Genomic DNA, 17316 nt, shown 5'->3' with positions numbered 1-17316 from the left:
TCTTAATATGAAGTTATAGCACAAAATGCTGGTATTGGCCCATCCTTCAGAAAGAGCTACCTTCGTATGTAAAACAGCCAGCCGTTGGTGGAAACATGTAGATTAAGGGGTGTTAATATGTAATAAGTTTCCCTTTCGGTTTTATAGATGCACCAGGGACCTGATTACAACTCTTAAACAGGCAAAACCTCATGTTTTCATGATATTCCCCCTTTGAAGAGTACAGCATTAAACATGGATCTGTTTACTGACATTTGTAAACAACAATCAACTCTTAAAATGCTGCAATTGTACGCTGCAAACGGCAAATTAGGCGACCTATCCTCAAGCTAATACCAGTGCTGCTGAGTTGTTTTCCTCCCATAAACATTAATTTCGCAGCATGCATATGTCAGTAGAACTGGCTGTGCTGACTAGGAGAATTTCCAAGGTAAACATAAAAATTTAATCTCCCCCACCCCTCCAACCCGTCTTCACATTCATGCCGAGCATCCGTCTGATCCCGGTAGAAACAATTATGTGTAGCGTATTTGTCAAATACAGGAAAAACTGTGGTTTTTTTGTTGTTGTTTTACAGTTTGGCATGGATCCCCTGGCTCTCATTCTTGTCTTGAAATGCTGTTTAAAAAAAAAAAAAAAAAGAGCACCGTTCTCGATTCGTTAAACAGTTTTATTAATTACATGCATACACGAGTACACTTCATTTCCACTAATTAATAAGCTAAAGCGAGATTAATATTAGCATGATTAACCAATTATGTATGCAGCAATCAGGTCATTGTATTTAATTAGAATACATTATTTTTGTGGCATTCCGATGATTGGCATAAATTCAGACGTTACGGCTTCAAAAATGTTCTTGATTAACGGGTGTAGACCTATATCAATCCTCGTCTGTTTCTCAATTCCACTTCAGATTTTACTGGCGAGAGCTGCTGTTCTGACAATTAAAAAACAGATGTACACTTTTATAGTAAGTTTCTTCTTGTAAACAGGAATGATATCATATTTGTTGTTTTCATATCTACTATGGCCCTTTTACACTTGATAGCAAGTGTGTTTTTGTCCATCCAACGATCCAAATACTTTGAGCTTGTCTACTTTTGACCGTTTTCAGAGTTTATTTAAAGGGAATAGAAACAAATGAAATGCCACCCTCACCCCTTCTCTATAGACCATTTCAACAAAGAAATTAGAAAAGTGGTCAAAAAAGAAAGAGATCAAATGAAGTACTCTACCTGACAAAGGTTTTGTCACCTATCCAAGTTTTAGGAACAACAAATAATAACTTGACTTCTAGTTGATGATTTGTTATCAGTAGTGACCTATATGAAAGGCAAAGGCCTCTAGATTACACTTATTTTACCAAAATAAAATGTGATTATGCCTTGATTTTTAATTATTTAATTAGAAGAGTAAGGTCAGACTTTGCTTAGACAAATGTCTTATCACTTAAAAGAAATAATTTACAGTAGAATATAAAGTCATTGTGCAGTGGAAAAAGGATTAATATTGTGTATGACTCCCATAAGCTTGGACTTAACTTATTAATAAAGTCATCTGGAATGGCAAAGAAAGCGTTCTTGCCGGACTCCTGATATTCACCTAAAGATTCTTTGGATTCATTTTAATTGCCTCCTCCATCTTCTCCCCATAAATACTCAATAATGTTTATGTGTGGTGACTGGGCTGGCCAATCCTGGAGCATCTTGATCTTGTTTGCTGTTACATATTGAGTAACATTTTCACAATGCTAGTGTGTATTATTCCTGTGTTGTATCCTCTATTATCGGTTTCTTTCTCTCTCTTCACATGAGCGGAGATCAGGTGCATCTGTGAGAGGGGCGGCGCCAGTTCTAAAAGCACACTGTTGGCACTGCTCATCAAGTTCTCTTCCTGTTTCCTGTTTCTTCCTGTTTGAACTTTATTTTCGGTTTAGGTTAGAAATTTAATATTAGGTAGCGTACCTTGTTTTGTTTGCTGTTTTGGCCTTTTTGTTCCCTGATTCTCATACGAAAATATTTGTCTAATAAATCTGTTATCCTTTTGACAACTTGGCCTGTGTGTGAGAGTGCTTGGGGAACAGGAACGGGGACTCCGGGTGACCTCTTTTAACAGCGGTCATCCTTAACCTTATGTGCGTAGCGAGGTACATGCGCTACGTAACATTCGCTTTCAAAACTTTGATTTGGAGGCTGAGAAGGAGCGCTATCTTTATGAAGAATTTACCCTCTCCTGTGGTTTGTAATGTAATGGGCAGCACAAATGTCTTGATAACTTAAGCTGTTGATGTCACTCTGCAGATCTCTTGCATGCCCGTATACTGAATGTAACCCCTGACCATGACTATTCCTTCCCCAAACTTGACTGATTTCTGTGAGAATCTTGGCTCCATGCATATTCCAGTAGGCCTTTTGAAATATTTGTGATGGATGGGATGCAGTTCAACAGATTATTCATCAGAAAAATCTACCTTCTGCCACTTTTCCAAATGATTAACTAGAAGTTAAGTTCTTATTTGTTGCTCTTACAACTGGGATTGATGATAAGACTTTTGTCAGATAGTGTAGTTATGTTCTGTTAAGCTAAAATGCATCTACCAATGTTAAAACAGGTGCTAAAGGAAACATAGATGGATGAATGAGTTATCAAATCTTGAGCTGAGAAAGAGCAAAACTTGAGCATAATTTCCCTATTCTATCTACATTCCAAAAGCATGAAGTTGCAGTTATAAAACTAAATAAAGGATTTTCAGCCTTGGAATGTTCTGAATCTGAATGGGATTGTTCCTAATGCCCTCCAAATGTTGGTCTGTTTTCACACTCTATTGATTCCGTTGATCTCTGGTGCACTTTTGTTCATTTTGCATCATCACAGACATGTGTGGCACATGAACGCAGGTCAGGGTATTGTGCTGCTTTTAATTGAGTGCTTGTGCACAGTAGAGCCATGCAAGGACACTTGCGTTCTGAGGCTTGCAAACAAATCTTTTGAGGGGAAAGCTGATTACAGGCTATTCATTTGATGCTCTGATTGCACTCACAATGTGCAAATGAAATGCAGGCTCATTCTCTTATCCAAGGCAAATCATCACTCCCATATTCGCTAATGGCATCAGCTCACAGGCAAAACTTGAGGTGCTTTTACATTCACACAAATTTCACCACAATTGCTACCAAACTACTACTGCTGGTCTAATCTTTCCCGCAGTTCCAAATACAAACACAGCATCAACAATGCGGCACATATAATAACTTTGCGAACCTACAACCACATCCAAACACAGCAAATAAATTGTGTTCATAGTTTGCGCACCATAGTTTGTAAAGATGAAGATTACGAGCAATAGTAGCCTGTTCATGTAGAGCATAGGTGTCAAACTCAGTTCCAAAAGGGCTGCAGCTCTGCACAGTTTAGTTCCAACCCTAATTAAACACACCTGATCAAACTAATTGAGTCCTTCAGGCTTGTTCGAAACCTACAGGTAAGTGTGTTGGAGCAGGGTTGGAACTAAACTGTGCAGGGCTTCGGCCCTCCAGGAATTGAGTTTGACAACCCTGATGTAGAGCATAGTAATTTGTATAGGCAGAGAATTCAAAGGAGAAACATATTTGTGCAGTGTGCTGAAATTTGAATAGACAGATAATAGAAGCAGTAATGTGTTCAGTATTTTTACAATGCTGTTTTAGTTAATATCGTTGGTCACAGTAACACTGTCCTCAGCCCCTGACCCAAGCAATTCCTACTTCTAGCCTAGTTTTAAGAACCACTTTTCTTTGTTCAAAGTTGGTTACTTGGGTGTTGAAAGAGAAAAATAAAACAATTGCGAACGAGGATCTAAACCTGCCCGTGAACTGTCTTGCTGGGTAAGAGTTGTAAGAGTGCCAAACCCAATGGTGCAATTAGCATGAAAACTCTAAACACTGTGGGGAAAAGTCTTTAACATCAAGGTATCTTGAGAAAAATTTATACTACAGATTATTTATGTTTGCAGTTAGGTCCCATTTCAGAAGGCAGGTCAATAAATGTGCTGCGGATGGAGAATGTCATACTCTGAATGAGTCTTCTTGTGCCAACGTTTGACGTAACTTATTGATATCAATGCCGATTCCTAAATCGTTTATCGATGCTGGTTTTTATCAATACTGTCTTTTATTCTATTGTCTAAATTTTGATACAAAAACTTAATTTTATAACTGGGTAGTACTATGATTTATGGGTTATTTGGTGTAGTTTGTAAGTGTCAGATCAACTATGAATATGCAGTAGTCTCAGAGTAAACCCACACTTTTTACTGTGTCGCTTTCAGCCCAGCCAGCTTGACCGATTGTTGCATGTATAGACACCTTACACATGTGAAAAGATTTCATTCGTATGGTAAACAAACATCAGCCATATGAGGACCACATCATTCAGAAACACAAAATGATAAGCAGCCACTTCTAGTTCATTATTAACATTGAAGTACCAAGTATCGGTACCAACTGAATACCAAGCCTAATTCTCACACAGCCTTACAGTATGACAACTGGGATCTTACTGATGATCATGTTCTGACATTCAGACAACCTGGCTTAAATGAATGCTTAAAAAGCCTGTATTATGAGTTTTTAAAAAGTGACCTTTCATGCAGTGTGTAACAGCACTAAGTGAATGAACATATCTAGCTGAGGTTTAAATTTGAAAGTGTACCGTGTTTAAACCTATTGATTCTTTTATATAATAGTTGACTTGGAGTCAAATAAATTAATCGTGTTGGGTTCAGATTTTTTGCCTGAACTCGTTAAAGTTTATATGGTACATCACCAAATATAAAGTGGTGAATCTGGTAAAACGTGAACGTGCCTTTCCCTTCAGACACTAGCTGAGTACTGGGGATCATGGCAAAGATAATGAAGATCCCTGACAGATGGGAATTCAACTGTGGGGAATAAAGGGTTGAATTAAGTTAATTTTCACAACAACGCCACAGTATAGCCAATATAGTGATGTGTGTGTGTGTTCATGTCATTTTTCAGATTTTTGATACAATAACCTATCTGCAGAGTTGGACTTGTCTGCCTTTTGCTATTAAATGAAAGAGCAGCAGAGACTATTATGTATACTTTTTCAGACTTTGACAGGGACTTTGTCAGTAACCATTACAGTTCATATGGACTAGTTTCTAAGTGTAATTAAAATGGTTGCCTCCTTTTCTGTAATTTGCAAAATATTAATAAGTATGTGTTGTAACTTGTAATCGCTGCACACGGCTTGCAATCACTTATCTATTCTAGATCAATGTGTCATGACTGTACAGATGCCACTGTAGTTCGCCAGCAACTCTCTGCGAACTACAGTGGTGAAAGAACTACATATCCACACATTCCTTCGCGCACACACCCGGTCTTTCATATATACTGATTTGCAATCACAGCTGTCTCTGTTTCCCTGTTGATTACCATGACTATATATTCAACCATTCCACCTCTGTTTGTTAGTTCGTCGTTCGTCCTTGTTGGTATGTGTTCATGATTCCAGTTTGTATCCTGTCTTAGTTGCTAAAGTCTAGGTCTAGTTAAATCTGTTTGAGTTCCTGGTTTGTTTGTTTATTTTGTTACTTTGATTTTTGCATTTTTGTTCTCTGTCACCGCACAATACAATAATAAATCTGCACTTGGATTCTACTCCCGTTTTTGTTCCTGTTTTATCCCGCCAGACGTGACACAATGCTTGTACTTTCTCCCAGGTTAAATCTTTATGGGGCTCTTCACATGTTATATCCAAAACCACATTGAAAATGTGACGTGTGCTTCTTCCTTTACCATTTTAAACACCTTTTGTTCTCGCAATATCTTGCTGTTGGTGGCTGTGAGCACCATCAGCTGTTCCTTATACACATGGCACAGTCCATTTTCAAAAAAGTTCAACTTTTTCCACTGTGTGGATTAATACTGAATGTATTTTGTTGTTAGTACTTGGGTTAACGGTTGAAAGTAGAGGAACATGCTGGTCTTTAACTGCATTGCGTCACTGAACGAATTACATGGGAGTTGTTGGGGTAATTAGGTAAAATACATGCATATTATAAGACAATAAAAGTGTTTTTTTGACCTTGCATGCATATGAGTCTGTTTTTGGAGACCACCAAAACCAACATATGACCTTTTATAGTGCAAAGAAGGGGCTCTTTAAGACTTATTGGCTGTAACTGACAATGTGCAACATGCTGTTTCTAGATCCAAAGGCAGATTTGTTGTTGTTCCATGGGTGTAGTGAATCAGTTTGTTTCTGCATCAAAGGTACAGATGGAAAAACAATTCTGAAAATAACAGTCTAGTATCCACCTGAAAGTTAAGACAAGTTTGCCTCAGCCTTGAGCAGAGAAGGATCTTGTGGTGGTTTCAGAAAATCCCTCTTGATTTTAGACAGGCATTGGTTCCATCACCCCCTCAACAGGGTCGTACACGTTCCTGTCCATCAAACGCTCCATCGTATCTTCACCTTGTGTGCCAATGCCCCCAAACATCTCAAGTAATGAAGCTTCTGGCTTATGGTCATGCTGTATCGATTCCCATCTCTTGTGCCATCAGAGCATCAGGTGCTGGGCAGCCACCAGGTCAATCTCACTCCCCTTCTGGAGTCTAATCTGGTTTCTTTCCGCCGGTGGATGCAATGCATGACCGTCACCGCAAGAAGAAAAAGCCCCTGTCAGTCATCCCCATCATTCATATTTATGAGTTTCAAAAACATCCCTTGCTCAATTTGCTCACTTTACACGCTGACAGAAGAAAAGATGGAGAGATAGTCGGCAAGAGAGACTCCCTGTTGAAAAATGCATCGTGGGGGTGGGGTTTTAAATGGCTTCATCTGGAGAAAACCAGCATTAGAGGTTGTATGTTCATTAGAGTTTTTCGTCCCATAAAGAAATATGCGGTTAAGCCTGAAAAGGAGGTGTTTTGTTCCTGTCTTGTTTGTGCCGTCTCTCTAAGCTAGCTACTGGATTCTCTCCTTCCTACGACCTTAGCTGGATACTCACTATTTCATGTCTTTCCGTCTCTTTATCTCTCCCTTTCTACCTCTCATCTTCCCGTCTCACCTTTTGCCCAGTCTGGAATACATTTGCAATTCTGTGAGTGATGCTATTTGATGTCAGGCTCATTCAGAAAGCGTTTGAAAGGTTAATTAGCTGAGAAATCGGTGCGGCTTTCTCAAACATTGAAATGAGAACCGTTGTCAGATTTCTCTCTCTCTCTCCTTTTTTTTTCTTTTTTTTTGCTTGTTGGTTCTCATCATCTTGCTCTGCACGTTAACCTAAGGTATGAATGCTGAAAGTCCTATTTTAGACTGGTTGAATGAAGTTTACCCTTCTGAGTACAACAGACTGCTTTCTTCTGGTCCATTGACTGGTATCTTTAGCCATGGTTGAGGGTATTTACAATCACACTCGCTAGCTTTACAAACATTCACAAGCTATTTTATGTCTATAGGGTGACCATTTTTTTTGTGAGAACTATACAATGGGCAAACCATAAAAGAAGTGACACAATTGAGTCATTAACAGACCTTGAATGTTAAATCTGATTGGCTAATGAGTGTTTCTTGCTGTTCCAGATCACTGCAATGGGCCGCTGGTCTCTGCTCTTCCTCCTACATCATTCCAGAGCTCCTCATCTTCATCCGACAGTCAGTCTCCATATTTTGCAAAACTCAACAGAAGAGATGGTGAGTAATCCCTCTGAGAAATGTAACAATTTGTGATTGATGTCCTTGCAATTACCTGTAGAGACTATTATGCTGTGTTCAGACCAGACGAGGAACGTGCAAATAAATCACGTTATTCGCGTGTAAATAGACGCATGAACATTTTGAGTTTACTCGCTTCATTCGGATTCGCGTCATGGGCAGGGCTTCTGTCTGCCCGGTGACTCTAGCGTTGTTGCTAAATCACAGACTATCTGTGTTTATGTGCTTTAGGAAGGCTAAATGAGTGTATATATTCGTTTGGCATTGTGTCTTAGTCCACTAGATACCTTCTGAGGTACCCACGTGAGTTCATTAACTCCTCCAGAAACTATACCTGGATGATGGAGGCTTTCATCTGTGTTTCTGACTGAGCCGAGCCCAGTTTAATGTACTGTTGTCTGGTGTTGACAGGAGGATTTCCCCTCAGCACACCAACAACAGGCGCAAAACAGTCATAATCACGGCCCTACAAGAGAAAGCCCCTGATGGGTTAAGGCTGCACAAATGTTCACTGAAGTTCAGATTTTCCAACTTTTGTGATTTAGCATGTTAAGCACGTCAAATGCACAAAGCGCTCATCTCGCGCCATTTGCACCACCTCATTCGTGCGTATCGTGCTGCAGGATGCCCATTAATATCTACATTGTCTAAACATGCTAATCCCTCACGCTTGATGCTTCATCCATTTCTGGTGTGAACGCAGCATTAGAGTTTCCTTTGAAATAGTACAATTTTTATTGTAACACAAAAAGTATAGTTCACCCAAAATTAAAAATACAAATATCTCAATTTAATCACACTTAAGTGGTTCCCAACCCCTGGGCTTCGGACCAGTACCGGTCTGTGGAGCAACTGGTACAGGGCCGCAGAAATAATATAAAATTATTTCTGTTTTATTTATTATCTGAGTCAAAACAATCTTTTTATTTTGAAAAAAGAAATCTTTTATTTAATAAAAAATTACTATTTTCTCGATGATATCTTGGTCACTTGAATGGCAAAATTTAACCCACAAGCTAGCCAATTGAGAAATAAATAGATGTATTTTGAACGTTTTTTTTTGCGTAGGGGAAAAGGCCCAGTGAAGGACCCATGAACTGCCAAGGAATGAATCTGCAACCCATTTGTCAACAAAATTAGGTGAATCCAGCATATTTGCGTAGTAAGAAGATCAACTGCTCGAGATTGCAAATGATGGCGGCATTTTTAGGAGCCATTCACATGTCGTCTTTTCCACACACAAGGTCGATATTTCCAATGGAGGCACGCATTTTGCGTTGCATATTGAGAGTGACGCATACCTTCCAGGCACCCCCAGTTGAAAACATTTTTCAGAACACAGCGAGTGCGCTGTGAGTCATGTGACTAGAACTGACCGAGCAGCTTTATACCTTGGAATATAGTGTTGTGCAGATATCTTTGGAGGGGCATGGGCTTAACACTGCAGTGCTTTTAATTTTCTCCATAAATAAAACTTGTGGATGTTTCCCAGTGTTGGGTTGCGGCTAGAAGGGCATCCACTGCGTAAAAACATGCTGGATGAGTTGGCAGTTCATTCCGCTTTGGCGACCCCTGATTAATAAAGCGACTAAGTCGAAAAGAAAATGAATAAAGGAATAAAACTTGTATCAGAGTTACAGCAGTTTTTTTTTCAGCTTGACATCTGAGAGAAAATTTGATGGTCGTCTAGCAATCTACCTAGAACAACACCCCCAGACCACTGTAAAAAAAAATGTTGACCTGTCCACGGTAATAAAAAGGTCCCCAATCTTTTTATCAACGTGGACAGGTCAACAAATTTGCTGCCTTATAGACTTTCTGTTGAACACAGCACAACAAAACAATATATATTTTGAAAAAATGTTAGAAAACTCTAACCATTGACTTCTATAGAAGTCTATAGAAAACTAATTCTACAGAAGTCAGTGGTTTCAGGTTTCCAACATTCGTCTGTTTATCTTTCTTTGTGTTCAACAGAAACTTAGAAACTGAAATTTTTTTGTGACAAGTTGGAATAAATGACGACAAATGTCAGTTTTAGTCTAACTATCTTTTTAAAAATTGAATGATGGTTTGTTATTTTGTCAACAGGGAATAAAGACTGAACACAGATCCATGACTGTTCAGTAATCCTGCTTTTACAAAATGAAATTCCATTATATCATATGCTGCATCAGGGATAAATATCCCTTATAAGTTGTTATAGGGTATTAGTAAGCATTCTTTATTGTGGGTCAAAACCAGGCCAAACAATGGATTACTGTCTGACAGGTAATCGGTGATCAGTCTAGTTGTGTTAGTAGAGCAGTAACCTGTGTTGAGGCTAATGCAGGGTTAGCTGTTTGTCTATTTGCTCAGTCTTTTTTACAGTGCCAATGTACATCATGTTTACAGAGCTAATTAGCGTAAACAGACAAGCTTAAAAACAGCTCACTTGGCAGACTTGTCAGATGTTGAGCCTTGGCTGGCTCTAAAAAATGCTTTCAATACTTTTTTTGCCTTTTAATTAAAAGTTTGTCTTTTTGTTAACAAAATAATTTCTTAATTACAACCACATTGTTGGGAAAATACTTGCCAAAAGTAGCAGTGCTTATATTATGATTTTGACCAATATTATGGTTTTGACCAATTCCATTCAAATGGTCAACTTTGCCACAAAAAAAAGAAAAAAGAAGTGTTTTATTGATTTGTTTGTGTTGTGAGAAAATGCAGGGCATTTTATTAATTTGGTTTGTATTGTGAGAATGCAGGGGGTTTTTAAAAATGTGTTTGTGTTGTGAGTATTTGCAGCACCTGTGCTGTCAAATTGATGAAGATCTTTTTCAATTTGCTGATGGGTTTTGTAATTGCATGCCTTTTCTTCAATTGCAGCACATTAAGCTCTCTTTGCCACCTTTATTTAATTTTTTTTTCTAAAGAATTTTAGTTTTAAGATAAAAAAAGAGGGTTTTGGCCTGCCTAACATGGTGGGGCTAATTATTCCAAAGTGTGGGGGCAACCACTGCTATAGCACAATTCCCCTGGTTTTTAACCTTGTGCATGGATCAGCCAAAAGTAACTGATCAGCACATCTAAGTGCCCTTGATAGAGTGTACAATTGAATTAGTGCAAAAAGGTGTCTTAGTGCTAGTCAGGGATTTTTTTCTTTTATTATTTCCATAGCCAACACTTTGTGCAGTTTTTCATAGAATTTCACAAAGTATGTTTTCAAGTATATATTTTAAACTCATTTTTTGGGGGAGGTCACATACATAAAGCATGCTCATTTCTCTCCTTTATCTCAAATATCACACATACTTACAGATTTTCTTACAGAATTTTTCTGATCTAACTTTGTCGTTCGATGTTGTGGATGATATGAACAGATATTTCAATATGCTGTTAACATATACAATGTCTTTGAATTTATGTTTCAAGCCTTTACAGCAACGCTGGAATTGCTCACTCCTTCTGTTCTTGTGTTAGGAGGTGGCGGCTGGGCTCCGGAGCGAACAGACAGGCTACGATGGCTACAGGTGGACCTGCAAGAAAGGGTCGAGGTCACAGCTGTGGCGACCCAGGGTCGTTTCGGGAGTCCTGATTGGGTTACGAGTTACATGTTGCTGTACAGTGACACAGGGAGAGCTTGGAAGCAGTTCAGACAGGAGGACAACATAGGGGTGAGTTATTCGAGTACTCTTATAAATAATCCAGGCTTTTATTATATTTATAATGCATTAGTACTTCGGCCAGAGCAATAAGCGCCGTAAAAGCTTTCTGGATAATGTGGATCAGGGGGGCTTTTATGACCGGAATAAAATGCATGCACACCCAGAATCATTAAGCGTCTGTGTCTTTAACTAAATCATTATAATTTACTAGGATGAATTAATGCATCCACCCTTGCACCGTCGGACGCTGTCAGCACACCGAAAACCAGCCACCCGCAAAGCGTTCAAATTTTAATTACCGACTTGGATTTCATTTAATCGGTGAAAAGTAAGATTAAACACACGCCCTATCTTGAGTGACGTGACTTTATATCCCTGGCAAAACTTATTTCATGGTCTCCTGACCTCATCGGTCAGCTAAAACCCTTGTCTGCCCAACTCGAATTGCGTTTTCTTTTTTTGGATAGTTTTATTTTGACAACTTTGGGATCGATCGGGACGGCCCCTTGCATCACAAGAGAGAGCGGCTGCATTGCCTTCGCACTTACAGGCAAACAAATGGGCTTCCCCCTCCTCTTTTGAATCAATACTCGTCATTTCAAAGCTCCATCATTCCCCAGCGTTCTTATTTAGCGCCGGCTCGAAGAGATCTGGAGTGAAACATTACTGAGATCTTACCTGCCATCTCCGTCGTCTCTCATTATGAAGGCTTGGATAAGCTGCTAATGTAATCATTGGAGCTAAACAAACAGAGAGCTGGAGGCAAAGGTGCTGTGTGTATATATATTTTCCCTATATAAACTTTTTTTTATTTGAATTTATGCATTTATTTATTTATTTTGTTCGCTGATGGCTTAATGTTCTGTTCTTTTTATCTCCCACCCAGCGGGAGGAAAAAAAAAGGTGCTGATTAGTTTGAGAACAGAGTTTAATGGAAGTCTTTGAAGGTGTGAAGTATTTTAATGAGTGGAAGATTAAAAGACGCGGAACATTTTTAAAGAGCGGTAGGTGCCTCCTGGTTGTGCTTTTTTTTTTCTTTTTCTTCTTCTTCTTCTAGGCTCTACAGCTGGAGGTAGGACCCCCAGCTATTCTAAAACTGGAGGTTTAGATTAGCGGTGACGCTTTGAGTGCCGCTTAAAGAAACTAACGCTGCCAGGGGCTCCCCGCTAACTTTTCCTGTTAGCTTTTTAAATCTTAGGTAAATGCAGCTTGCCAAAAGTTCAGCTCTGTGTATAGATAGTCAACTCTTGACTTTGGGAGAGTTTGGGAGAGTTAAGCCGAGATGCTAATTTAGAGTAGGAGAGCTAAATACCTGTAGAAAGCTAACCCAGCAGACAAGCATTGTCATACGATTTTATTACAAGGTTAGATTTAGGTTGCAGTTTTTTTTTTTGGTCATTGAATAACGACGTGAAATGGCGTTTATTTTGTTGATTTCATGTTGTGTTAGAAAGTGACCAAAATTTAACGTTAGCCAACATCTTAAACCAGCGTCATATTGACGTCAAATAATAGTATTTATTGGTATGGCAACCAAACGTCATCATCCAGCGTCTGATAGACATAATTTTGGTAACGTCCACACATCATCAAGCTGTAACATAATTAGATGCTAATATTTGTTGTTTTTAGTTTCCGTTGGAAAGTAACCCAAATACAGTGTCTTTCCGACATTGGACTTTGACGTTGGCCTGATGTTGGGTTCTGATGTCAACCCGATTTTCCTTTCCAAACAAAATGCAGCGTCCCACGATGTTGGGGTACCACGTCAATCTGACGTCTTGCTGACGCCCTGTGCATGCTGGGAACAATTACCATTCCTGGTCATTTAAAGAGTTTTTTTTGTCTGTCATATGTCACCACCTAATGAATGTAGCGATCAAGAGAGTCATTATAAACGTTGATTTAAAGTAACTGTATATTTTACAACGCTTGTAATTTATCTGCGGTATGTTTCACACTGCGCAATCCTAGACTGCAAAAACAGTGCTAATCCTGCTCCAAACAAAGGGTTTTATGAGCCAGGATAGAAAAGTGGTGCTCATCCTTCGTAGCACGTCCTACTTAAAGGCTGGTTTATACTTCTGCGTCGAGTAATGCCTTGCACATAGTCATGCATTTATACTTCTGCGTGCTGTTTGTGTTGTTCTGCAATAACACTTCCGAAATGCTAGCTGGCAGTAGGTTTTTATGTTCCTCTGTTTCAAGTTTCTTCGTGGGTGTTTTGTTTTTTTCGAAATGCTACCTTAATGTACAAGTAGCTAAAACTCGCTCATTTAAAGGTGGGAACCGTCAGACGTGCAGCAACATTAATCATAAGGTAAACACAAAACAAAAGTTTTTATCTGGAGCTCCTTCATAGGACTCGACACTTCTAAACACTCACTCCAACGGGTTTACATGGCCAATCCGTTGCGACATGTAGTTAAATTTTTTTCAGAGGTGCACATCAGCTTCAGTGTCAGCCATGGCAAGATGTATATACGCTTTTGACGCAGAGATGAAAAACAGCCTTGAGGCTAAAACCAGTGTTAAATGCAGTGTGAAAGGCAAAATACAGAATACTAGTATCTACTGGTTAACCAGCCCTTTAGATAGGCTACTATTGTTAACAATTGTTAACAATAAACGATTTATTCTGCTGAAGTCTATGAGACAGAAGTTTAGTTACATTCAAGTCTATGTGACAGAATGTAAATGAGAGTGCTAGTAAAACATTAGCATTAGGGCACAGTCACATTAGCACATTTTGGCAAAGAAAATTGTGTAACCTACTTGAACAGATTGCTAAATCTGTCTGGGAACGCTTGGCAAAACAAACTTGAGCCATTTTTTAATGGATTTAGTGTGAAAGAAAAATATTCTCTAATTCATAGACTGCTAGAAATTCAACATTTCATAGATTCTTATGTACTGCTAAAACTATTGTAATGATAGTGAGGGGAAAAAAAATAATTGATTAGACTTTCTTTGAGCAAAACATACAATTGTGTGTTAGTAATTGTGTTTTTTGAGTGTGGTGTACTAGCAATAGTTTTAATTTGGTGTTATTTGCATCAAAATACTCATTTTTGCACCAAGGATTTAAAATGTTTGACATGACATGAAGTACAGATGCCAACAAGACCAAATCTTAAAGATTCCTTTTGTTGTTGTTTGTTTGTTTTCATACAGACGTTCCCTGGAAACACAAATTCAGATGGGGTTGTTCACCACAAGCTCTCGCACTCAATACGAACACGGTTTCTGCGGTTCTTGCCGATGGATTGGAGTCCCGGAGGATGGATGGGCCTCAGAGTGGAGGTCTATGGCTGCGCATACAGTGAGTACTCGATGTGCATTTGGTCTATATCTTGTACTTTATGCATTCTAAAGTAATCCTATCTGTTTTCTAAATGCATCATATTGATCTTGTAAATGATTCCCCTGTGCATATATTCTGCTTGCGTTTGCTGTTCTCTTGTGTTTGATAAACATCTTAACGAATAACAAATGTTAATGGCTGTTTGAAAGACGTAAATAGTATCTGACCTGCTTTAATGTTTGTTTAGTGGGTGTCAAAAATGTAAAGTCACAGTTTGAGCAGGCTAAAAATAAGGTTACTCTTAAAAGTAAATCTAAATTTTTTTTAAACCATTGGTCTGAATTAGGGGCTGGGTGATATGGCAAAAATGAAGTTTTCTATATTGAATGATAACTATACACAGTCAGAAATATTAGCCTCCCTGAATTATTAGACCCCCTGTTTATTTTTCCCCCCAATTTCTGTTAAACACAGAGCGAAAGCTTTTTCGACACATTTCTAAATATAATAGTTTTAATAACTCATCTCTAATAACTAATCTATTTTATCTTTACCGTTATGACAGTGAATAATATATTGCTAGATATTTTTCAAGACCATTCTATACAGCTTAAAGTGAGATTTAACAGCTTAACTAGGTTAATTAGGTACTAGTTCTGTTGACTATCGAAATAAGTGTCCCTAAAATGGTGTTTAAAAAAGTAATAACTGCTTTTATTCCAGTTGAATTAAAACAATTAAGGCTTTCTCCAGAAGAAAAAATATTATCAGACAGGCTGTGAAAATTTCTTTGCTCTGTTAAACATAATTTGGGAAATATTTAAAAAAGAAAAAAAATTCAAAGGGGAGCTAATAGTTCTGACTTCAACTGTGTATTTCGATATAAGTTGTTAATGTATCTGGATTTAAAGGAGTGTACCCTAACAATGACTGAAGCCACAAAATTTAGAGGGTCCATGTGAAGAAGTGAGGATTCATCCCACTTCTGACACCAACACTTCGATCACAAGCTGTGATGCCTCAATAACAAAGTTTTCCCACGCCTGATAGTGGATCCACTCTGGGAAAACTTTATTGCAACGTCACAGTTCATGATGGAAGTGTTGGCATTGCAGTCCATTAAATGGCATAATATTTTCAGCTGATAAATTTTTGGTGGCTGAAATCTCGGTACGGAAATCTCAAATATCAACACACTTTTAGATTCCCATTGTTGCACATTTCTGCTGTGTGATTGGCTTTTGGATCAATATACAGTTAAAAAGTCCAAAGCTTATCATTGTTCATTAATTCATTAATTCTGTTTTCGACTTAGTCCATTTATTAATCTGGGGTCGTCACTGCAGAATGAACCACCACTTAGAAATGTTATTGACATTGTGATTAGATATAATATCGTTTATCGGCCTCACCCTAGTCTGAATGTATAAATAGCACACATGAATTCCTATTACTGAATTCTGGGATATTTAGTCGTGTCATACAAGTGCAGTCATTTGCTAAAAATAGCTATTGACATTTTTGATTATGGATGTGTGAACATGAACATGCTCCGGTGAAGAAATAAAGAAGGAAAAAAAAAACACTGAAAGGGGAGAAAACTTTGAATGATTTTTTCTTTACTTCTCCCCTGGAGTTCAGGTTAGCAGACTTGTTCATGTGCCCTTTGTGCTAACACTGAGCATCGCCACGTGAAGCCATTGTATGAGTATCGCATACTAGCACGCGGCTAATTATAGACTTAATTACCGAGCGCTAATACACAGCCTGATTCATTCACGGCTCCTTCCGAATGTAAGAGCACACCCGCAGCTAATGCTAGCGCTAACCTCTCAGTGGTCTGACTTTGAGAAAGCACTAGCGTCTCTGTTATCAAACCCTATTACTGAAATACTGTGTGGTCAGCACCCACTTATCATGTTTGATCAACGCGGTAAACCGAGTCGCCCCCAGCGGTGTCACATTCTGCCCTATCTCACGAAATTAACGTTTAGAGAATAAACATGGCAGTGATAGGTCGCGGAGTCAAGCTTTGAATTGACAATCGGTTCAAGCTAGTGCGCAGACTGCAAACACAAAGCACCTGAGGAGAGACTGAGAGAAAGGAACGAGGATGGAGTGAGGGGGAAGAGGAGAAAAAAAAGGAGAGAAAACGAGCACTAGCAAGCCTGTGTTATAAATATTTCAAGCGCAAGGCGTGTGGCGCTGGCTACCCTTGAGGTAACCGATTGATTGTTACTCTGCTCTTTGATACTCAAGTCTAAACCAACTCAACCCGACTGCAGTAAAACAGCATTAAAGAGAACTAGCTAAAAACAGACTAGCTGAACTTTTGAAACCATAGCATGCTTGATTTTTTTTTATTTTTTACTTCGTTCTAACCACAACAGTGTGATTTGTGTATGTAAGATGTGCTCAAAGGATAGCGTATTGAAATCTAAAGTCAGCAGCATGTCAGTTAAAAAAAAAAAAAAAAAAAACATTGCAAATTTCTTATTGCTACTCGATTTACATTTTACGAAACAACAACATTCATATGAATGCCTGAAAATGACTAAAAAAGCTGTAGTCATGTGGACCTGGCGTGTATTTCAGAAAGCAAGGTTAATTTAACATCTGGTGAACTCTCAGTTGATT

General features: G+C 38.6%; 1 protein-coding gene across 6 annotated transcripts in view; it reads left to right on the top strand.

The window, feature by feature from the left end:
• Positions 1-17316, top strand: part of cntnap5b (contactin associated protein family member 5b) — a 179167-nt gene that overhangs the window by 80392 nt on the left and 81459 nt on the right. For all 6 annotated transcript variants that reach the window (XM_009296210.5, XM_073937421.1, XM_073937420.1 and 3 more), the window contains 3 exons: positions 7594-7704; positions 11191-11384; positions 14550-14697. In XM_009296210.5, the coding sequence (XP_009294485.1) occupies positions 7594-7704; positions 11191-11384; positions 14550-14697 (453 nt within the window). The remainder of the gene's footprint in view (positions 1-7593; positions 7705-11190; positions 11385-14549; positions 14698-17316) is intronic.

Source organism: Danio rerio, chromosome 22 (genome assembly GCF_049306965.1).
Source record: "Danio rerio strain Tuebingen ecotype United States chromosome 22, GRCz12tu, whole genome shotgun sequence".
In the NCBI taxonomy this organism is placed as follows: Eukaryota; Metazoa; Chordata; class Actinopteri; order Cypriniformes; family Danionidae; genus Danio; species Danio rerio.
This window is presented reverse-complemented; position numbering and strand designations above follow the sequence as displayed.